This window comes from Herpailurus yagouaroundi, unplaced genomic scaffold, assembly GCF_014898765.1.
Source record: "Herpailurus yagouaroundi ecotype Mexico unplaced genomic scaffold, PumYag 29, whole genome shotgun sequence".
NCBI classification, from domain to species: domain Eukaryota; kingdom Metazoa; phylum Chordata; class Mammalia; order Carnivora; family Felidae; genus Herpailurus; species Herpailurus yagouaroundi.
Window position 1 is genome coordinate 82,857,930 of NW_024412377.1, and position 13,427 is coordinate 82,871,356.

At 34.1% G+C, this 13,427-nt stretch overlaps 1 protein-coding gene across 11 annotated transcripts in view; it reads left to right on the forward strand.

Annotated features, from left to right (window-relative positions):
- MCTP1 (multiple C2 and transmembrane domain containing 1) overlaps nt 1-13,427 on the forward strand; it is a 534,454-nt gene that overhangs the window by 304,265 nt on the left and 216,762 nt on the right. For 7 of the 11 annotated variants that reach the window (XM_040448447.1, XM_040448430.1, XM_040448439.1 and 4 more), the window contains exons 5-7: nt 1,098-1,209; nt 6,327-6,374; nt 10,385-10,423. In XM_040448447.1, coding sequence (XP_040304381.1) covers nt 1,098-1,209; nt 6,327-6,374; nt 10,385-10,423 — 199 coding nt within the window. The remainder of the gene's footprint in view (nt 1-1,097; nt 1,210-6,326; nt 6,375-10,384; nt 10,424-13,427) is intronic. The other 4 variants (XM_040448381.1, XM_040448405.1, XM_040448391.1 and 1 more) reach the window with 2 other exon arrangements.

Consider the following 13,427-nt stretch of genomic DNA (forward strand, 5'->3'; position numbering starts at 1 on the left):
GCCTGCTTCAGATTCTGTGTCTCCCCTCTCTCTACCCCGCTCCCTGCTCACTGTCTGTCTCTCTGTCTCTCAATAATAAATAAATGTTTAAAAAAAACCTTTTTTTTAAAAGTATCTTTTGTTCTCAATCCTGGTTGTATGGGAAAATCACTTAGAGAGCTTCATAAACAATATAAATTTCCAGACCCAACCTTGATCTATAGAACCAGGGTCATCATGGGTAGAATTCAGGAATATATACTTTTTTAAAGCTTCCCAGTGGATTCTTATATGCAGCCAGGATTGAAAATTCTTATTTGGACCAGCTTTCCCCACCAAGCCCTCTCCCCAGTACTAGATTCCAACTGTAGCATTTACTAATTATTAAGCTCCCTAAAGATAATGATATTATCACTGATCTTAACCTCTGGTTTTTACCCAAGATTTAGCACAGTGTGTGGTATTTCATATGTGTTTAATATATGTTTTGTGAATGAAATGAATAAGTGACTGAGCAAGTAAGGGAACGTTCCTAATTTGCCAACATTTAAAGATTCAGGTTTTGTGTCAAATATTCCACAGTCCCTTAGGTTTATTGGGGGGTGGAGGGGCATGAACTCCTATTTGTTCAACAAAATGAACCAAATCAAATTATATATCAAACATATATGTATATATATAGTATATGCATATACACTGTAATGCTTAACATGCATTTGTTAAAATTGAAATATATGTTTAATTGAGATATGGAAATAAGATATTACCTACACATTGTCAGTTCAATGTGTGGTTAACATTATTTTCTAAAATTATTTTGGGTAATACTGAGTAATTCATAATCTCTTCTTCAGACATACTTAATTCTAAAGCCTTCTAAGTATTCACCAACTTGACCAAGTAGTGGTTTCCTTGTGTTTCTGAATCTAAAAATTGTTTAGGCATAGGTTTAAACAGCCAAAAAAATATAGTAGCATTATTTTAAACAATGGACTCTGTTAAAAATAAAAGAAAACAAAATTTATTTTCTTCTTAAAAATAATAAATTGTCAATATAAAATATATTTTTGGCTTATATATTTAATGATGGTTTACAATCTTAATATTGTATATCATAGGCCCACAGATGTGACCCTAACACTGAAAGATCCTCATTATCCTGACCACTACCTTGGAATCATTTTGCTGTCCGTCATCCTTACCCCTAAAGAAGGAGAACACAGGGATGTGGTAAGTTCCCCCACAGCCTAGGAGGAGTGCTTTCTTGTTATCACTTGGTGGAATGTCATGAGCCTTCTTTGAATCCAGAGGTGATAATAAAAAGAAGCAGCATATGAAAATCTAGCCTGTTCTTTGTTTCTGTAAGTATCCTGGGTATCGCTAGTCCCTGTGTATTATATCTTTTGAATTCAAATTTCCTGTTCTGTGCTCCAGATCAGAACCTCTTGTGGTAAATAAGGGACACGTTTGCATCTTTTATTATAATTTCATTTCCCAATTTCAGACATGTTATATTGTAGACAAATGGTAGTATTCATTCAGGGAATACATTTGCTACTGAACTGAGTATTTGGAATTCCGTACCGAGGTATCCAGACCCTGATGTTTTGACTGTATTGTCATGCGTACCATCACAAAGAAAATGAGGTGAAATTATAATAGAATTTCTGCTTTCTGGTATTTGTTTGCTGAATGATAAGTGAATACTCTTCATCTTCTTGATGGGTTTCCATATAGCTGTTACCCATTTTCCAGCACTGGCTGTCTGTACTTCCTTGCACACCATGCTGCAGTGAGAAACTTACAAGGGAGGCAGAGGAGCCAATTACTCCAGCATGTTGAAGTGACATTAAAAAATATCAGGTGTGACCTGCATCAGTATGCTGGCCAATGCACTTTCTGCCACAGTTTACCGGAGAGTCCTCATTAGACTCAATGTGCTTTCATGTACCGGGAGCTGCTCTCACAAGTTTTGATTATAACACATTTTAGGAGTAGACATAACTATTTGGGCAAGTTCACATACCCTCCTTTAGCAATGTATGTATTGCTGTCTTCAAATAATGCATGATTAAAGTTGGTTTATGTTGTCTGCTGGAAAGGTATTCTTGACATTTTTTCAGGAGACTATAGATTAAAATAGTGAATCCCAACTTCAAATTTGGAAGTGTTTTAAACTCATTGGAAAACTCACCCTTTTCAACAAGTATTTTGCCCTACCCTTTTAAAAAATTAAACAGTGAGCACACATTTTCATACGCTGTGTTTGCTAAGTATGATTTAAGTATCCATACTTAATTCAGTGAGAAGTACATTTCTCTTTCCAACAAGGACTACCAGATACCTACTGTGAGAAGTTAACACAGTAAAAACAAAAAAAAAAAATAGTGTGTAAGTGTGCATATGCACAGGCCCATGTGTGCAAAAGGAAGGGTAGGTGAGGACTTTTTTTTTTTAACAGAGAATATTTAGAAATAGAAACCCATCATTGTAGAAATCGCCAATTCAGAATACCTTATTTCACCTAGTGGAAGCCAAGCAGTATATCCTAGCTGGCTAATCCACACAGAGGAATAAATTGTAAGTGTTTATTTATTGCTTTATTCAAATAATGCTAGTACTGACCAAACCTACTATAAGCCAGGTCCTATGCTAAACCCATAGGATACTATAGAACTTATATCCAGTGGAGAACTCAGGGATCAAATCATTAGTGAAGGTAATTTAAAATGACAACTGTACTGAGTGCCATGAAAGAGAGGTACATGTTGCTGTTAAGAGGGAATGTAGTAGAATTTCTTCTAGTTAAGGTAGCAGGAGTTCTCTAAGGAAGCCAAATGAGACCTGAGGTCTGAAGTGTGAATAGGAGTTAATAAAGCAAAAACCAGGAAGAGGGAAGATATTTCAAGCAGAGGAAACAGCACATGCAAAGGCCCTATGCTGCACTCCAGTAATTGAAAAAGTACTGGAGCTCAGAAAAGATGTACGCAGAGGAGAGTGTGGGAGATCATGGTGCATGACGACAGCGGACAGGAGATGCCCAGACCATGTAAGGACTGTTGGCCATGTTAAGGTTTGTGGTGATTCTCCAAGAGTCTATGAATAGGAAGTGGCATAATCATATTTGCTTTTTGAAAATAGCTGTGTGGCTGCATTGTGGAAAACAGGTGGAAGGATGAGAACGGATACTTGGAGACCAAATAGGACTAATTATTTCATAAATCCTGGGGGAAGATGATGGAGGTTTGGATTAGCATTATCAGAGATAGAGATGGAAAGAAATCAGCAAGTTTACTGGTGAGAGGTAAAATCAACAAAATTTAGTGATAGAATATTCTTGTTTGGGGTTCTTTGTTATTTTAATGAGGAACAGCGCTTCATAAATGAAAATACCTAAGTGCCTGAGGTCATATATATCCCAAATTATTCGACTGGCAATATTATTGGAAGTTAGAATGATATGGTGGCTGGTTTAGTCATTTGGGTGATTTGATGATGGAGTGTCTGCTGAATTTTTGCATGAAAGGAATATTTTTGAAGTGCTCTAACATCAAACTGACGGTTTGAGAGATCAAGCTAGTACCAAGAGACCTTATGGTGAAGCTGCTGAATTGCTCTAAACTGCACAGAAATGAGTGTCAGCACAGGCAAAATGGTCCCAACATTATTTTTTCTTTAACATTTCTTGTAAAAATCTTCCAGTCTCCGTAGCTGCTCAAATTTATTATTTCAGTTCAATGTCCATTTAGACAAATATCATTTAAAGGTATTACAGTGCCTGATTATTGATCATCAGTGATTTATCACACATGAATGGGAAGAGAACAGGTGGGTTACATGAAGCAGTTGCTCGTCAAAAATATGGTATGATTCATCTTTTCTTCCTTTTCCATTTTCCTCATTGTACCTTTCCAGCCCCATTCACCCTTAACACAAAGAGCCTTTCCTGAAATCTTTGTGCCATTTTCTTGATTCAAATCCCTGCCTTTTGCTACTCCAGCTTTTTGAAAGAAATCCTTTACTGCCAAGTATTGTTCATGCACTGCCTTACTTCAGAGTTCCAAATAGCACTGAATTCATTCTGCTGTGGCCAGTGAAAAATGGTGTCTTCTCCCCTCCCATACTAACATTGACTTTCACCTGAGAATCAAGTAGCTTAGCTAGGGCTCAGTGCCTCAGGAAAGCACAACCTGTTGCAGCCTGTATCAGAGCCAGCTTCTGGCTGGTGACCACACTGACCTCAGTCATACCTGAGGAATGGAGACAAGGGTGTCATTATCCAGGTGTCAGGTTGACTGCACTTGCTCTTCCTTGTGGGTGTGATTAACAGCTGGGAGCATGGGAGTGGTTGCAGAGAAGCCAGGGTGATTCTGGTGGCATCCCCAGTATCCTGGCTAGTCTGATGTCCTAGATTTGAATCAGGGTTTCTAAGCATGTGCTTACAGGATGAAAATTTCTAACAAAGACATAAATTTGCTTCTGTTTGCTTGCTTGTTTTGGTCTATATAACAATTGTATAGCTATTTTATTAAGATCTCTAAGACTGTTAAACAACACTAATATGAGATTTTGAAACTCTGAACAAGGACCATTTGTTGGCTGGGCAGGGTTCAAAAAACATTTATTGACTCTATAAGCATTGTGCCAGGTTCTATAATGTCTTCTTTATCCTTCTTCTAAGTGTTCAGTGACATGTGTTTATTTCTCTAATTAAATGGAGAAACTCTGGCAGATCTCACCTTCTCTCGAGTCCAGGCTTTCTTCACTGTCATTTGCCCTACCTAAATTACTTCCCATCAACTCCATTCTCTATCCTGTCACTTCTGGTTAAAAAAAAAAAAAAAAGTATATATAAATTATTGCTTCTGATGATCTTTTTTTTTGACGACTGCATTCAAAACCTAGTCCAGCTTTCTGTACCTAGTGGCTGTTCAATGAGTTGCAGATGAAATTCTATGAGGATTTGAAGGGATACTTCAAAGGTCCAGGGAAAGGTATTTTAAGATTTTTTTTTCTTACTTCAGTATTTAAATCCCTGAGATTGTCCCAAACAGTATTAAATAATTATTTAATTTCCTTTTGCATTCTTAAAATTAGTACATTAATGATAATCTGCTTAAAATCAGTCTGTGTTGCTCTACGAAGATATTAATAATGCATTAGAAGCACGTCACTGTATTTTTCTTTTTGTCACATGTCTAGTATTACTCCAATATATTTTCCTGGAATATAATTGAAGTTTTTTAGTTAAAAACAACCATGGATCCAATGTATCTTCAACTTGAATTTTTGTATGCTTGAAATATATATTATATTGCTTCAGTGAAAGTGCTATTGTGAAATTTACAAATCATCCAGGAACAAATCTTATTTAGAAAAATTCAAACTCAAAATATAGCATACCAGAAATCACTTACTAAATGCCTCACAATTCCATATAATATCTAGCATAATATATAGGGAAGGAATAGAGGATGATTTTTGCATTGATCCTCACACAGCAAAATTTTAAGAGTTCTGTTCTCTTTGATTATTAGCACAGAAATCATCTATTTTAAGCTTTTGGGATTTAAGAGTTTAGTCTAAGAATTCCATATTTATTCTTATGCCTATATTTATAAAACTTTGCTAAATATTTTATATGTGTTAAAATAGAGAATGGAAGACAGGAGTTTTCAAGAGCCATTAACAAATAAGGTCTAACAATCAAATAGGAAGTAGAACATTAATGTTAAGAAAATGCTATCAAAAGTAGGAATAAATTAAGTGTAAATACAGAGTACTTAGCATCAAAAAGTGCCAAAGTTTCTAAATCAGTTATCTTGCAAGTTTTTTATACACTGTTAATACTGACACTACATTCCATGAATAATGCAGTTGGGATGATTTCTCCTTGTGTGGATTGCCAGTTCTTGAAATCAGTAAAACTGAAGAATGAGTTGAAAATCCTACCAGCCTACTGAATCTACTAAAGCCTCTAAAACATGCGGTGTCTAATTACAGCAATTTGAGGAGTATAGTATGAGTAATAGCAAAAGTATTTCAAAATTGCTTATATTAAAATCTTGTCCATTGAGTTCATCATTGAGTCTTTTAAAAAAAATATCAGATGTGAACAGATTTATATACATTTTTTTTTTAAGTTTCCAGCATTGTGTGTATGAGAAACCAAAATCTTCGTGGGGGGCAGGGGCATGCTGATGAATTGCATGATACAACTGTCATTTCTGTTTTGAATGCATGTCTTGTTTTTGAGCCTGCGAAAGTCTGTAGTGCATACATGTGTGTCCTGTATATGGTATTTTGGTCTGATAGTGCGTTTGAGTTCTTTCTGGCTCTTTTTCTAGCAGAGTTCAATCCACAGCTTTCTTCATTGGAGAATTTGTGAAATAAAAGTGAGTTCATTTGTGTTACACACTCCTAGACCTACAAATTGCTTGGCTAAAGCTAAAAAATAGAAGAGTATAAGAAACATATGAATTGACTCTTTGGCGAATTAAGATTTTTTTTTTTTCATGATGGTTTATTTTGCTAATTTTTCTGAATTATTTTCATAGCTAACATTTTTTTTAAAACACTTATAAAAATGTAATTTTTTGTAAGATGTATACACTATATTGTCTAGCTATTCTGTGATTATTTTTTTATATCTATGGTAACCATGTAATTGCCTGAAAAATATCACTACAACAAAAAATAAAAGCAAAAAATGGATTGAGATTGTAGAATCTCATAAAAACATAAACAGTTCTGCAGCTCTATCACAGGCCATATTTTTATGTTACTTAATTCTTTCACTGGCTTCAAAGAAAGTTGAGATGTTAATGAAGAATTTTGATGATCCTATAATAATATTAGATAATGATGCATTCAAAAACAAAATTCATATGTTTCTCAGCTTAAGATCATAGAGCAAAAAATAAATCTTATTTTTCTATAATTTGCTTTATCTCCTATCTTTAACATTCCCCAATCTTTCTTCTCTAACATGTCTCATAGTTTAATAGTATGTTTGTTAAATTCACTTTTTTAAAACTTTTCCCCTGTTTTCAGCTTTATTGAATCTAGCTTAACCCAAATATCTAAAAAGAAAAAGAAACTTAGGAGTAGGATGCTTAAACACATTATTTATCCAGTTGGCTTGGCTCAAGAAGCAGAAATTTTGTTCTAAAATCCAGGGACCATTTTATTTCACCATACACCAAAATAAACTCAAAATGGATTAAAATCTAAATATGAGACCTGAAACCATAAAAATCCTTGAAGAGGGCATAGGCAGTAATGGCTCTGATGTCCGCCGTAGCAACATTTTTCTAGATATGTCTCCCAAGCCAAGGGAAATAAAAGCAAAAATAAGCCATTGGATCTTCATCAAAATAAAAAGTTTCTGCACAGCAAAGGAAACAATAAAACTAAAGACAGTCTATGGAATGAGAGAAGATATTTGAAAATGACATATCCTATAAAGGGCTAGTATCCAAAATATGTAAAGAACTCAACACCCAAAAAGGAAATAATCCAATTAAAAAATGGGCAGGAGACATGAACAGACATTTCTCCAAAGAAGACATACAAATGGCCAACAGACACATGGAAAGATGCTCAACATCACTCATCATCAGGAAAATACAAATCAAAACTATAATGAGATATCACCTCACACCTGTAAGAATGGCTAAAATCAAAAACACAAGAAACAACCATTGGTGAGCATATGCAGAAAAAGGAAGCCTCTTGCACTGTTGGGAACACAGTGCAGCCACTGTGGAAAACAGTTTTGAGGTTCCTGAAAAAGTTAAAAATAGAACTACCCTATGATCCAGTAATGATGTTGCTGGATATTTACCCAAAAAATACAAAAGCACTAATTCAAAGGGATACGTGAACCCCTTGTTTATAGCAGCCTTATTTACAATAGCCAAATTATGGAAGCAGCCCAAGTATCCATTGACTGATGAATGGATAAAGAAGATGTTGTATATATATATATATGCACAATGGAATATTACTCAGCCATAAAAAAGAATGAAATCTTGCCATTTGTAACAGCACAGTTAGGGCTACAGAGTATAATGCTTAGCAAAATTAGTCAGTCAGAGAAAGGTAAATACCACATGACCTCACTCACATGGGAAATTTAAGAAACAACACAAATGAGCAAAGAAAGAGAGAGAAAGAAACCAAGAAACACTCTTAACTGTAGAGAACAAACTGATAGTTACCAGAGGGGAGGTGGGTAGGGGATGGATGAAATAAAGAATGGGGATTAAAGAGTACACTTATCATGATGAATTAATTAATTAATAATTTTAAAAATCTAGGCACATTTTGGGGGTCACTGGATCTAATAATAGAATTCTAGAAACCAAATCAGGAAAATAATGAATTTGTTCCCACAACTGTCAAATATTGCATATTTATACTTTGGGAAATCGTTAACTTTTTGTTTGTATCAGTGTCCCAGTCTGAAAAACGATACCTTGCAGTCTATTTGTAAAGCCAATTTTGAGAGACAGAAAAAATACAAACCCTATAGTTTGCTTTACATCATGAGGATTTATTTTATGCCATGGCTCTGAGTCAAGGGATGTGGTTTCGAGCAGCAGTAGTAAATCTGTGTAATACTGAGTAGTGTTGCCTTGAGATTCAACTCTTCCTCCTGTTCTTAGCTCCTTTTTCACAGTATACCATTTCTTACAGAATGGAATTTTAGGAGATCCTTAGAAACTAGATGATGATAATAAATGGCCATGAGTTACAAGATTTTACTTATTTATTTATTTATCTTAATTATTCTCACTTAATTTGACTGAAAACATTGTCTCTAGGAATTATCATTCTCTGTTCATTGAAACTCTGCTTTCTCAGAAAGTTGAAGATTTATTGTCTGACTCCCAGTGGTGGAGGTTTTGTTAATATGGCATGCCACAAAAGTATTTGGTTTCCAATTGCCTTTTAGTGATGATGGAGAAGGTGTGGTGGAGGTGGTGGTGGGAGTGATGGTGATGATGATGATGATGATGACAATAACTCACTTAAGATCAATAATAAACATTTATTACATGGCCACTGTACGGACACCTCCACAACCCAATGGTAGGTTTTGTTGCTTCAAAATAAATTGCACGTTAGTACTTAGAAAACATATAAAATATTTCTATAATAGTATTTGATAATAATTCTTTGCCATTTCCTGGCTCCATTCAAAATAAAATAGGGAATTATTGTAACCTTAGGAAATCCACTAGTCTTCCATATTTTGGTCAATATTTAACACAGGGGATATATAGGGAAAATATAACCTATAATAAAAGCACTATCTACAAAGAAGAAAAATGAATCCTTATCTTTGACAATTTCATGTTTTTCTCTTTTCCTGTCCTAGAACCTTCACATAATTCTATTGTCTTGGTTTAGGCCAAAGGTTGTCTTCTCTACGACATAATCTTTTATTAAAATTTTCTTTTGTATTTTTGTGATTTATGAGTGGTTTTTGAAATGGTCCTGCTTTATAGTGAATTCTGCTGAAGGAGATACAGTTGTTAAAGGTACCAGTGTGCCTCCTTAATATACAAATATGACAAGCACTTCAAAAGGTATATTCTTTCTCCAAATATTCCCTATTCTCCACTTCATAAGCATTAAAGATAATGATAAAGCTAAGAGAGGGTAAAGAGGTTAATCAGGAAGTTAATACCACAGTGTTCACTGAGAAAAATTTAAAACTGGGGAGTAAATAAAATATCTTTGGATTTTTATGACTTACTTTATTTAAGAGACCACTGATCTTGGGCACTCATTACAAATTTACATTAACTTTAAATAAAACTTGTAGCCATAAATACTTTTTACTATGGTACACACAGACAAAAAAAAAAAAACTAATTTAAAGGATATGTTATGGCTAAACATTTAGCAGGAAGATCTACTAATGTAGCATTTTTCACATTTGAAAGCATTTTCACACTTGAAAGATTAATTGGAAGCAGAGACAATTATAAGATGCCACCAAAGCGACAGGCTTTTGAACATGTTTGAAGAGACAAGTTACCTGGTCGAGTCAGTACATCCTCAACCTCCAGCACCAAAAGGAACTGTTGCCAATCATGAGATGCAATATTTTTTTTCCCAGCCAATAAGATATTTCAAATTTTCCATTCTATTTAAAAAATACCATCTCATTTCTTTATACAAAAGAATAAAGGAAATGAACTCTCACCAGAAAGACTGCTTGAATGTTAAAGGTGCTTCTTCTAGCTGTGTGTACGTGATGAAAACAATTTTGTCTTGTATACTGGTTGCTGGAAACTGCTGTTTAAATGTTAAGCTTCCTCTAGAAAACAATTGGCTGCCCTATTCTGTACTTGAGTGATAAGATAATGAAAATGCTTTATTTCATTTACAGACAATGCTAATGAGGAAGAGTTGGAAAAGATCAAGTAAGGTAATGGCTTAGCATGTGATCTTTCAGCTTTTCTTGTTGAGAAGAACTATCAGCTGCATTTCCAAATCTCTCTCATACCTCTTCAAACTGTACTACAGGATTTCATCACCCTTGTTCTTTTTTTCCCATAACTTTAAGTAAATCACGTGATGCTTTTTTTAAGTAACTAGAAATCACACTGATCAATCACATCCACATCATCCTCTTGCTAATGCCTGGTCACTTCTCAGCATCTGGTTTCTGTTGTGTGTGCCACAGGGTCTAGAAAATGTCTTTGCTCCCGATCAGGAATAAAATGATGGGGTTAGGGTAGGGACCACTCCAGAGAGAAGGAAGATCCATGTAACTCACTGTCTTTGTTCACTGAAAACTAAATGTGAGGCTTTCTAAACTCAAAAATTCCTCTAGGGCTACATATGTGGAGCCTGTAATGAGAAGAGTTTTCCATCATTGCCTCTTCTCACTTCGAGAAATAAATGACTCCTGGGAGTGAGAAGAGTTTATGGTTCCTGTAACTTACAAAGTCCTTGCTCTTCTTATAACTTGTAAAGTATCTAAGATACAAACTAAACTCTGTATTTGTTGAGTGGTGGTACCACTCTTGGACACAAATAAATATCAAGATGAAACTGACATTACTCCTTGAAATAAAGGGATTTTATTTCTAAAGATCTTTGTTCAAATTTCCATTTAAAAAGTCAGCACTCATTTTTAAGTGTGAGTAATTTTTTTAGACCCTGGAACATGACAATCTTTTTTTTTTTTTTTTCATTCTGATTGAATCATGCTATTACTTAAATTTGTCTTTGTCATTTTTATTACTGTGAATTAAGAAAATATTTACATCAAGATGTTTTTGTATTTATGGTAATGTATTAATTTGCTACAACAAGTACTTCTTACTGTACAGTTTCTTCTCAATTCTTATAGTATTCATGACAGAAAGATAACTTGGCTCACAAAAAGGTCAGGGCTACATTAAAAATCACCATTACATTTTAATAAAGTGAAAACCATTTACTAAAGAAAGTTGCTGAATATTTCTGACTTAGTATTCACTGTGTTTTTTATTGACCAAAATAAAGTTTCAAAAAGTCTCAAAGAAATATTTGCACTGTTCATGTTGGTATTACATATTTTTTGTAATTATACTTCAAAATTAGTATTCTATAAAAACATATATTTTTTGAAAGTTGTGTAATTTGGCTTTCCTTCTTCTGTGTCTACATTATGACACAGCTGGGTAAAAACGTTGTAATTCATTAATATATATATCAATATTTCCTGTTCCAGATGCAGTTAAGGTGTAATGCTAGAGCAGGATGTTATATAGTAGTTAGTATTAATTAGCAAGAATGATGCATTTATTGTAGTATAAAAGAAAGAATAAATAAATATAAAGATTCTTCTTTAAATAATTTATTTAATTTATATTTAAATTTAATTTGAATAATTAAGTAAATATAAATCTGCATCTTTTACTTTGGTCTACAAAAAATTAAAAAAGACTAATAAACATCTATTCAACACTATTGTTACTTCTAAAATTCTGGAAGTTCTAATTTATTATTAATAATTCATTCGTACATTCAGACTGGCTTGCCGTTGAAGATACAGAATTCCCTGTGTCTAGCTTTGCATTTATTGGGGTAGTTGGCAGATTATTTTTAGTTCAAATGGTAATATGGCTTTGGGGTTTTTAGCCTAAGGGATTTTCCATTTTATAAAATTTATTGGGGATATTGAGTGCTGAGTAAAGGAAAATCAGTTCACTCATTTGCTTTTTTTTCTATGAGAACATACTGAACACCTGTTAATTCATTCAATCATCACTGTCCCCTAAAACATTTGTCATATTCATCCACATTAGTGTTATAAGAACAAGGTGTTAAGTTCAAAATCAAGGGAAAGTTTGTAACTTCGTTTACCACACAATCCATGGTCCTTCACACACACTGAAACTGCTTCCCCAGCTCCTTCCTTCAGGAATTAATGGAGGAAGAATGATGTTCAAGCAAATTGGGCTTCCCAAGAAACTAAGGGATAAGTGGCTGTACCATGTAGCTTTATGTATTATCATGTTACTGTTTTGTGGAAATGTATCCCTTTTCTAATTATTTCAATCTTCTCCTTCAAGACCCTGTGTCTAAGATTTTTTTCCTCTTTTGTTTTTGTAAAAGGATATAATTTATTTGCCTTACAGTCAAATACAAGTATTTTACCTTTGATACAACTTCGCTCAAAGTCAAAGGTGAATTTTTCATATGAACAGGTCATTTTTTTCTTTGGAATCTTGACTTGTGAGAATGAGGTCTCCTGCTTCTGCTTCTCTGGAGCAGGACTGTTATGTGCAGTCTGTGTGTGGCAAAAATCTGAGAATTATGAACTTTACAAAATCTGAGAATTATGAACTACAAAATCTGAGAATTATGAGAATTACAAAATCTGAGAATTATGAACTCTGTGGCAAAGACTTAAATACAGTCTGATAATGTTGCTAGACATTCTCTAGTATGGAGTTTTTCTTCCTCTTCTTGTTTGTTTTGTTTTGTTTTGTTTTGTTTTCAGAAGTGACGTAATCATGGAAAGGGAAAACTAAATTGACATAGTTATGTTTTAAATATGCACATCCCCCCCCCCCCGCCCCCCGTGTATGCAAGTGTATCAGCTCATGGGGTTTCCTGTTACTTAAATATCGGTTCATCATGCTCGTAATCTTGTCAATAATTGATTCTTTCAATGGAAATCATATTATTTGTGGCACTTTTATAATGTGGAATTGTATGTACTATTGAAAATAACTGAATAGCCAACTTGAGGGCAGGGAATTATAATTGCTGTTCAGGACTGACTTCCATATAATTTAGAGTAATTGTGTTACCATCTAACAAGTAGGAAAATAAATACACCTAAACTTGCCTCTGACAAGCAAGAATGATACATGTTGTATTTGAACGGTATGTTAACCAGGAAATAATTATGAATTTCTTCATAGCTCCTCTTC